This window comes from Myotis brandtii, unplaced genomic scaffold (assembly GCF_000412655.1).
Source record: "Myotis brandtii unplaced genomic scaffold, ASM41265v1 scaffold1171, whole genome shotgun sequence".
NCBI classification, from domain to species: domain Eukaryota; kingdom Metazoa; phylum Chordata; class Mammalia; order Chiroptera; family Vespertilionidae; genus Myotis; species Myotis brandtii.
In genome coordinates, this window is record NW_005354055.1 from 1,225,384 (window position 1) to 1,235,821 (window position 10,438).

The following is a 10,438-nucleotide window of genomic DNA, read 5'->3' on the forward strand; positions in this document are numbered from 1 at the left end:
CCCTTCCTGCCTCTTCCAGCTTCTGGTAGCCCCAGACATTCCCTGGCTTGTGGCAGCCTAATTCTCATCTCTGCTTCTGTCTTCACATGGCCTCCTCTCTCTGTCCCTTCACATCGTCTTTCCTCTATGTCTCTAGAATACTTTTATGTCTTAATGGGAGACTAAAACTCCATATTTATACATTTAAAAAGTAAATCGAAAGATAATGCTGTGATGTCTTACTTGATTTTAATTGACTCATACTTGGTAAGCCTCTTCTAATTGAGATTTAATATGATATTCATAATTGGACTATTAAAATAACGCCTAAAAAGCATAAGAATAGCAAACAATATGTTGACACATGTTCTATTGTGAACTGTCTGAGAGTAATCTGGTTTCTTTCTTTTTTAAAAGAAATATATTTTTACTGATTTCAGAGAGGAAGCGAGAGGGCGTGAGAGATAGAAACATCAATGAGAGAGAATCATTGATGGTCAGCCTCCTGCCTGCCCCCTTCTGGGGATCAAGTCCAAAACCTGGTCATGTGCCCTGATTGGAAATCAAATCCTGACCTCCTGGTTCATAGGTCAAGGCTCATCCACTGAGCCACACCAGTGGCGCCAATCTGATTTTTAGAGGTTGTCCTAACACATTTCAATTGTCACCTTCCCCCACCCTTAAGACAGAATTATCTGAGTTTTTGCAGACATTTGGTATAGAACTATCACATGAAGTCTAGAAGGAGACAGGAGTCATCATGTTTGTAAATTCAGCACCTAATACAGTATTGCATACTTGTTTGAATTTAATTGTGTACAAATTTAATTTGCATAGGAGGTCGATTGATCAGTTTTTCTTTTTCTTTCTCTTTTTGGAATGCCTTCTTTGTGTCAGTCACTGTATTACATAATAATAAACAACAACTAAGCTACGTAAATTGCTGTTACGGCTATAAATGATTCGCAAACGAAAATTCTAGCAGTATGAATTAATTTGAATACTAGTTGGGTAATTCTAACTCCTTGGCTTTTCTTACTTTAGTGATATTGAAAAAAAATTCCAAATGATGTTTTATTTCCTAGTGTGACTGTGAAATACTATGGGAAGGCATCTCATGCTGCTGCGTATCCCTGGGAGGGAGTAAATGCATTAGATGCTGCTGTTCTTGCCTACAACAATCTCTCTGTGTTAAGACAGCAAATGAAACCAACCTGGAGAGTTCATGGTATGAATGTCAGATATTTTGTGTAATAGATGGTGCTTAATATATTTCAATGCAATATAATTACTTAATATTTGATTTTTAAAAATTAGAAACATTGGGTATAGAAACATTTGTCAGAAGTTATGTGGCAGGACACTAGGATGTTTGCCTATTTGTGGGTCAGACGACATATAAGATTATTATTAAATATAAATGGAACAGTCATTTTGAGTATTAGAGGTCCGTAGTTTTATATAAGGATCTCTCTGTGGTCATTTGAAAGTTGGGACTTGACTTTCCAGTTATCCTATCTTTTAATGATAACAAAATTTTGTCATTTCCTCAATTTAAAAAAGTCAGGGTTACTAGTTTTTATTTACTCAAGTGCTGTTAATCCTAAGTAACATCTTTTAAAATTACCTTTATATCAATATAGTAATAAAGTACTGTCTTGAAGATACAAATTTATTTTTTAGTTCATTTCTTTATGATTTGGGAAATTATTATACTTCAATATCTATTTCTTTTTTACCTGATTTAGCTGTAGACTTAAATTAGTGTGTAATTACCCTACCTTAGTTTTTAAAAAGTACTTTATAAAGCAGGTTATATACAATTAGATTTTGTATATCTATTTTAGTTATAACTTGGAAGAGCTAAATCTTCCTTCTCTGTGTAGTTCCAAATAAATGCATTTGTTTTAATAGTTTTAATAGTACTTAGTGATCTTTGACACATTGTTTTTTTTAGCATAAAAATTATTTTCCCTGAGTCAAATGCCTTTTAAAATACTCATGCAATTGTTTAAGTACAAGGGTAATTATAGAACTTCACACTATTGGGGGTTTTTCTCTTCTCATATCAAAAGTTTATCAAAATGTACAACTGTAATATAAGCTACTGAAATAAAAGCATTTTCCAGAAGGCTTAATATAGTTATAAAATTTCTAACAGTTTCTTAAAGTCAGGAATAATAATTTATTATAAATTCCTTAGAATAAAGTACATATAATTATTTTATTTCTTTTCCTGTTAGCTAGAAAGTATCACACTATGACATATAGAAACTTTTGTTGTACAGCAAAATCTTTGATTGGCATATCTGTGAAGCATATGCGTTTGAATTATTTTTCTTTATGTACAAATTGGCTGGAAAATGTTATGTGTGTATTTAAGCTTAAAGAAATGGTCTCCAAGCTCAATTCCAGTAATTTGGTTCTTTTTATAGGTATAATAAAAAATGGTGGTGTAAAACCCAATATCATTCCCTCTTATTCTGAATTAATCTATTACTTCCGTGCACCCTCAATGAAAGAACTTCCAGTTTTGACCAAAAAGGCAGAAGATTGCTTCAGAGCTGCAGCTTGTGCTACTGGGTGCACAGTAAGAACTTTTAAGAGTTAATCTAAATTATAATCAGTCATATACATGTGGACTGAGGTTGTTTATATTAAATTAGATTAGACTCTTGCTTGCTTTTTCATTTGGTGTTGTCTTGAATATGTAAATTCAGTTGACTGACTAGTTGATGTGAAAGTCTTCACATGTTACTTATTTTACTCAGTGTCTGCACCGGGAACACTACAGTCATCTTATCACACAGTAATTGGAATAACTGATTCTGCTGAGCTAGAATTCCTGTCTTTTTGCAAGTTATATCTGTCCTTATCGGTAGTTATGCTTTTAGAATTGCTCTATATAGTTTCCAGTGCAAAATCAGCAAAAGCTATTTTTTGGCGAAGTTCTAGATAGGAAGAGCAGGGGCATAAATACTTATGGCTTACTGGAGTGAAAGTTAAAATAGACACAGAAGTTAGTCAAGAGGTTTTGTTCATTTGCACCATGAAGTCAGTAACATTTATGCACCAATTCTGTAGGGCATACAGTGGCATGAGAAGTTACAGAAAGGCATAAATTTTGCCCTGCAGGGTGCCAGTCATCTGGTTGGAGAGACAAGATCTGGATCTGTGCTTCTCAGCCTCACTGATTCTGTAACTTTTGGAAACGTTATTTAATCTCTCTTAGCCTCCATTTTATCTTGAAAAATGGAGGTAATATAACCTATCTTAGAATTCTTGTGAGATTTAAGTAAGGTCATGTTTATGAAGAGTTGGGGTCTAACCCTCATACATAATACTTTCTTTTTTCAAATTATAAGAGAAAGTTTATTTAGAAAGTCACAGAGGTAGTAGAAGTGAGCCAGCTGGGATGCATAGACTCAGGAAACAAGTTACTGAGGCAGAAGGGCCCTTGGAGCTCAGGAGAAAGAAAGCCAAAGACGAAGTGCCTGGGGAAGGCGCAGCAGGCACCCAGGAGGGACAGTGCCAGGACCTTATTTTCTCCTGCCCTCATTGGACTGGAGCGGTGTGATTTATTCCGTGTCTCAGACAGTAACAGTGATTTGCAGACAGGATATGTTAAGTGTCCAAAGTAAAAAATGAAGCATTTGACCCTTGTTTATGTATAATTATAAATATTTTAAATATTTATTTAGAAAATGAATACATGAACTATGGTCATTCACTAGTATCTCAAGGTGTAATATTTCCTTAGGATAAGGTTCATTGTTACTGGATTTAAGTCTATATTTTAAATAGTTTTTTAGTAACTTTTTATATTTTGGCTGACTTATAATATCTGATTAAGTTGTCATTGTTTCTAATTTAGATGTTGCTAAGGTTAGATGTCATCTCTGCCATTTTATAATTGGCTTTTGCTAACGTCCAAGGTATTATCTTTAGTTTGAGGGAGTGGTGGCCTTTTGATTTAATCAAACCTAGATCTGTGAATTGTGAATCTTCTTTTTCTCAGGGTACCTTTGTACCTTTCAGACCAGGCAGTGGTGTCAGTATCGGTTTATATACTGAATATTAGTAAAGTGTAATTTCTTCCTGTAGAAGCCACAGCCTAGAGCAGTGTTTCTCAGAGTGTTTGGACCACCTACGTCAGAATTACTTGGGGGTGCTGGTTAAAGTGGAGTTTTCTGACACCACCCCTCCCCCCACACTCAGACACCTACCCTACTGAGGTGACTGGAGTTAAGACTCACTGGCTAGTAGAGCTAGGTGACATCATGTGATTTGGTGCATACATAACAAAGGAGACAGGGTACTAGGAACTCTCAGTAACAGAATACATTTTTGTAAGGTAAGAGACTTGAAAGAGTTTCTATCCAGAAGGGAACATGCCCCTTCTTAACCTCTTGCTATTAAAAAAACCATTGCTGGTTTGAAATTTAGATGGTGAATTTGAGGTGTTTCTTTTTCAAAATTTGTGTTTTAATTCTTAATAGGTAGAAATTAAAGGTGAAGCACATGATTATTACAATGTCCTTCCCAATAAGAGCCTACGGAAAGCTTATATTGAAAACGGGGAAAAGCTGGGAATAGAATTCATTTCAGAAGAGGATGCAGTGTTGAATGGATCTTCAGGTAATTAAGTTCTTTTATGTATTGTGCTATTTGAGGAAAAGAATTCCTTCTTTGGTTCTGTTTAACAGATTTGAAGGTAGGGAGATATTGCTGATGCTTTTAATTATATTTTTCACAAACTTAATGGCTAGGGGAAGGAAACTAATGAATTCTTCAGTGATTGTAGAGTGTCAAATGAGCAGGTTTGTTTTTAGAAATAGGCAACATACTGCCTGGCTGGTGTGGCTCAGTGGTTGAGTGTCTACCTATGAACCAGGAGGTCACAGTTCGATTCCTGGCCAGGCCATATACCCAGGTTGCAGGCTCAATCCCCAATGTGAGGCACGCAGGATGTAGCTGATCAATGATTCTCATCATTGATGTTTCTATCTCTCTCTCCCTCTCTCTTCCTCTTTGAAATCAATTAAAAAATATATATATATGTGTGTGTGTGTGTATATATATATATATATATATATACACACACACATACATACATATGTTTATATATATATGAAGTAGCCAGCATACTTTTTGCTTTATATTCTAAGTATTTCCAGTGTTAAATTTTCTTAGTTCTAAATTTTAAAAAATAATTTTGTATTTTTTTATTACAGTTGACATACAGTATTATATTAGTGTCAGGTGTATAATCCAGTGATTGGACATTATATAACTTAGTAAATGATCACCCATTACAAACAAGTTTTAAATAAGCTACTAAAAGGGGAAATAGAATTTCAATTCATTCTTAATCATCAGTATGCAGGCTACTAAGTACTTAAGTAGTTATATGGGGTCATTTTTGGTTTCTGAGAAGCAATAACCAACTGTTAAAATTTAAATAATCATAAGTCTATTGGGGTTTATTTTAGATTTTTTTCCCTTTAAAAACATTACTAATATATTTGCATCTTAGAGATGTATTTCCTAAAATATAATAATAGATGTTGATGAAGTAGACTCAGAAAAACTTGGTGATAAAAATGAGGTGTTGATGCCATTCATTAAGATAAGGAGTTCAAGAGAAGGAGCAGGTCGAGGTATGTGGGGAGGTATAAATGATTAGTATGTTAAATTTGAGGTGCTTACAGGATTTCTAAGAGGAGCTGTTCAGTGGCCTGTTGAATCTGGACTCCCAAAAGTTCCAGATTTTAGGAGTTTTCAATATTAGAAAGGTATATGAAAACAGTTAATGAGGTTGCCCAAGAAATCCTAGGGATCACTAGCACTTAGGACACAAGCAAAGGAAGCAATATAGAGGAGACAGAGAGTGGTCTGAGAAAGCCAGACAATCAGGAGAGAGTGGAGTCATGGAAGCCAAAAGAGTGGGGAGTGTCGAGAAGAGAAGGATCAGTAAATCATGCCAGGTGCTAAGAAGGCTGAATGAGATAAGTATGATCGAATATCCATTGGACTAGCAATTAGAAACTCATGGATTGTCTTACTTTCCCAAGGATCTACTGATTTTGGAAATGTTAGTTTTGTGGTTCCTGGAATTCATCCATATTTTTACATTGGATCTGATGCCTTGAATCATACAGAACAATATACTGAAGCTGCAGGTAAGTGTTAGAAGTGAATATTTTGGCACGTGCCCTCCTTTTGTAGTAGTTGCTGCCTTTCTGATTGTTTAGTTTAGATCAACATCACTTCAGAGAACTCTATATTGTGGTGGGCAGTGGAGAGGCAATTTAGATATTAAGAGCGAGCCTGAAAACTAATAATATATAATAATTCTTGGATTTGTTTTCTCAACCTTTTAGGATCACAGGAAGCCCAATTCTATACTTTGCGTACAGCCAAAGCTCTGGCAATGACTGCGTTGGATGTTATTTTTAAACCAGAGTTGCTAGAAAGAATCAGAGAGGACTTTAAATGGAAACTTCAAGAAGAAGAGTTTTTAAATAGAGTAGAATAAGAGGAAGATTGAGGAGAAGTGATGATTTTTTTTCTTCATTTTTTAATGAAGGAGGAGGGCATGTTTGTTTTTCAATCTTAAAGGAATCAAATTTCTCTTCCTGAAAAGTGAGGGCATGGTGTGGAGAAAACACATGAACTCTTAGCTAAAACTAAAATGTTCACAGATCTACATTTGATAGAATTGTGATCTTTCAGGAGCTGGTATGTGGTGGCATTTCTTAAACAACCTGGATGACACATGGTTTATCAGTGATAATAGTGTATAAGTTCATATGTTGTGTAAGTATATTTCAAAAGGTCCAAGAGATTTCAAACCTTATATTCAGAATTGACTCATGAAAGATTTTTTTCCTGGTATAGGGTGGTAAATTTGTTTTAGAAAGTAGTTTCAAAATTCAAGTTCTGAATTTGAAGGAAGTTCATTTTGATGTCTGACTGTGTTTGTTTTGGTTTAGAGACTGTTTTCATTGGTAGTAAAAGTAGGTTTTTAATCAGAAATGCTGTGGGAAACAACCAGAAACTCAGGTACAAAGAATAAGCTTTAGTTTATGTGAATTGTAATAGAAAAAATTACAGATGTATAATATTAGACTCTTCCTCTAAGTTGTCTACTTGATAGTCTAGTGCCATGGTCGGCAAATTGCGGCTCGCGAGACACATGTGGCTCTTTGGCCCCTTGAGTGTGGCTCTTCCACAAAATACCGACTTCTGCTCATGGGCCACGAAGTTTCAATTGCACTGTACATGCGTGCCTGCACGTGGTATTTTGTGGAAGAGCCACACTCAAGGGGCCAAAGAGCCGCATGTGGCTCGCGAGCCGCAGTTTGCCGACCACTGGTCTAGTGTGTTCTAAGCGGACTTAATGAGAGAAGAACAATGTCTATCTTGAATGGTAATTACTCAGGCTTCTACTCAGAAACCAGGCTGTCCAGCCTGGGTACACAAAGTATTGCAAGTTTTTCCTGGTTCTTATTTTAGTGTGAATTTTTTAAACGTGATAAAAGGATGTGGGAAAAGTATCTGCTTAAGCAAATATTTTAAGCTGTGAATATAGCAAAGCTTCAGTATACTTTATTTTAAAGGGAGTCCTCAAACTTGAGGGTAAATATTCTAAAATGGAAGGGGAAGGAGAGAAAAGTGAGCATTTGGCCTCTGCTGTAAGCAAGTCATTTGGGCCCCTCTGAGCCTTCAGCTCTCCATTTGGGAAGTTAGAATAAATCACTTACACTTACAGTCCTTTGAAACCCCAATTCCTAATAGTTTGGGGGGAGTGTTGGTACTTTAGAATTGCTTATCTTCTACGTCAGAGGTCAGCAAACCACAGTCTGATTTGGCAAGCAGCCTGAATTTATGTGGTCAGCATCCTAAAAAATGACTGGGGAGGGGAGAAAGGAACAGACCAGTTGATGTGACCTCAAAACTAAAAATATTTACTGTCTGGTCCATTACAAAAAAATGTTTGCCAGCTCCAGTCCTATGTAACAGTAAAATAAAACCTGTTTCTCTTTGATTTCCATCATATAATCAGATGTTCTCCTAGGATAAAACTCACGCCTCTATTGAAAATAGTGGCAAGAGGGATGTAGATGGCAGTGCCCTGACTTGACCGTTACACTGCCAAGTTTGTCCTCATTGGAGTTCTGGCCCTTCAGAAGTTTGCCTTCTTTTAGCATTTACTTCTTTCGGGGATGCAGCTACCCTGCTGCCTTAAGACCTTGCCCTGTGAAAGCCAGTCTTCTAACTTTTCATCTCAACTTTCAGCATTTGAACCTTCACGCTGCCCTTTGTCTGACTATAATCTCAAAAAGTCATGGTTGGTGTATATTTTATACACAGGGGAGGGATCCACAAAGGTTTTAGGCTGAGAATTGGTTATGTTCGAGACCTCCGGTTTATATGAATAGTTAGCTTCCTAATAATCAATTTTATAAAATTTTCAACTGTAAGTTTTAAATTCCTGCACTCGGGAATGGGGTTTATTTTCTAAAGCCTTGATAACATTCTAGAACAGTGATTGCTAACTGGTATCCAACACACTAATATTCTCCCGTCTTCTGTGAAGTGTTACAAGTTGTTACTCATACAAACTATTTGTGGTTTTCTTGTGATTAAATTCCTTTTTAAAAACATATCGGAGATCATTGAAGACAGCATTCTCTTGCTTCACTTGCATTCTTGTGTGGGAGAGCAGATTGTGGCGTGCAGGTTGCTGGCACGCAGGGAACAGGTATAATCTGCACCATGCCGTCCGCCACAACCCATGGTGAGGAGCTAATATTCATGTACTACTAAGATTTGGGTCACTTTTGAGTTTCTGTCATATTTTATTTCTTTTTCCATTTTTGAAAAATTTGGTCCAAATAAGGGTCTACCCATTGGACTAGGTCATGGAATTATGTCAGGAAAGAGGTTGAGAACTGATGTTCTAAGTCTAGAAGTATGAGATTTTTTTCCCCAGATCTTTGTTTTACGTGATGTTACTTTAACATTTTTTATATAATTCAGATTTTAAAATACCTTTTTAATTTTCATATACCAGTGAGTTAATTGAGCCATATTACACTATAAAGTGTAAGTAAATACATAAATAAATGCTGGAGTCAAATTCTCATGTCCAGAGCAACCGACTGTAACTAATCTTTGTTGAGCTATTGGAATTTGGGAGAGTGCTTCCTTTTGTAGTGCTAGTTTTTCCTTTTGGGACTAAGTTCTTTCTTTACCCTCATACTCCAGTGGCATGTTTTCTAAATAATTGTGCTAAATTTCCCTAAGTATTTATTCTTAGCTTAAATTATCATTGTTGGCTGGTTAGTTGGTTCTTACATTTTGGATTAAATCTCCAAACATTTTGGAAGTTAAAGAGGGAAGCATTAGATTATAGGTGAGCAGTGTCACTTTTAGAAGGGTTATATTTAGCTCTTTATGTTTAAGAGATGAATCCTTATTTTTAGAAGGTTGAAAAATAAATAGAACTTCAAAATTTTTATAATTTTGTATCTTGTTCTTGAGGAAGGGGGCAACTAAGTTTTCCTCTCAGAATTGGTTTGAGTGATGAGATTCTTATTATTCCTCCACAAGATTATATATTTTTTGAAGCCACAGTCTTTTCAATTTGCTTAATTTGTTTCAGGTTCACCAAACCTGACTCAGTTGGGGGGAAAAGGCCAAGCTCATTTAGTGCAAAGTTTAAGATTATATGATTTCTTAAAATGTTAAATTAGTTTCTGACCTAAACTAGAGGTATAGGTGGACCTGCTTGAGGTGCCTTTGTTTTTATGGAAAATGTTTTTATTACACACACACCTTTTGCAAAGCCTTTTCCTCAAATCTCAACTTTTGGCTATCAATGTTAAAAGGTATAATCCGGCCCTGGCTGGTGTGGCTGTTGGTTGAGCGTTGTCCCATGCAGATGATTGGTAAGAGTACTTGCCCAGGTTGCGGGCTAGATCCCTGGTAGGGTTGCGTGTGGGAGGCAATTGATTGATGTTTCTCACATCGATGTTTCTCCCTGTCTCTCCCTCTCCCTTCCTCTCTGTCTAAAAATCAATAAAGTCATGTTTTTAAAGGTATAATTCAAATTAATCTAAATTTAATTACAGATTGAAAATATTTTTCTCTTTACTGACTTAATTTTATTTTTTTCCATCACCATCTATCCACTCTATGCCCTTTTCCAACTCTACCCACCCACATCCCCCCATCCCACAATTACCACACTGTTGTCCATGTCCATGAGTTATTTTTTTTTTTTTTGGTTTCATATATTTTTATTGATTTCAGAGTGGAAGGGAGAAAGAGAGAGAGAAATATCAATGATGAGAGAGAATCATTGATCAGCTGCCTCCTGCACACCCCACACTGGGGATGGAGCCCACAACCCGGGCATGTGCCCTGATATAGCATCAATCTGTGACCTCCT

At 36.1% G+C, this 10,438-nt stretch overlaps 1 protein-coding gene across 1 annotated transcript in view; it reads left to right on the plus strand.

Moving 5' to 3' along the window:
- The window catches only part of PM20D2 (peptidase M20 domain containing 2), a 9,050-nt gene extending 2,362 nt beyond the window's left edge, over positions 1-6,688 (plus strand). Inside the window, exons 3-7 of the mRNA XM_014530104.1 lie at positions 1,065-1,207; positions 2,415-2,569; positions 4,479-4,617; positions 6,054-6,161; positions 6,363-6,688. Of these exons, the coding sequence (XP_014385590.1) occupies positions 1,065-1,207; positions 2,415-2,569; positions 4,479-4,617; positions 6,054-6,161; positions 6,363-6,517 (700 nt within the window). The 3' untranslated portion in view covers positions 6,518-6,688. The remainder of the gene's footprint in view (positions 1-1,064; positions 1,208-2,414; positions 2,570-4,478; positions 4,618-6,053; positions 6,162-6,362) is intronic.
- Positions 6,689-10,438: the final 3,750 nt, after the last annotated feature.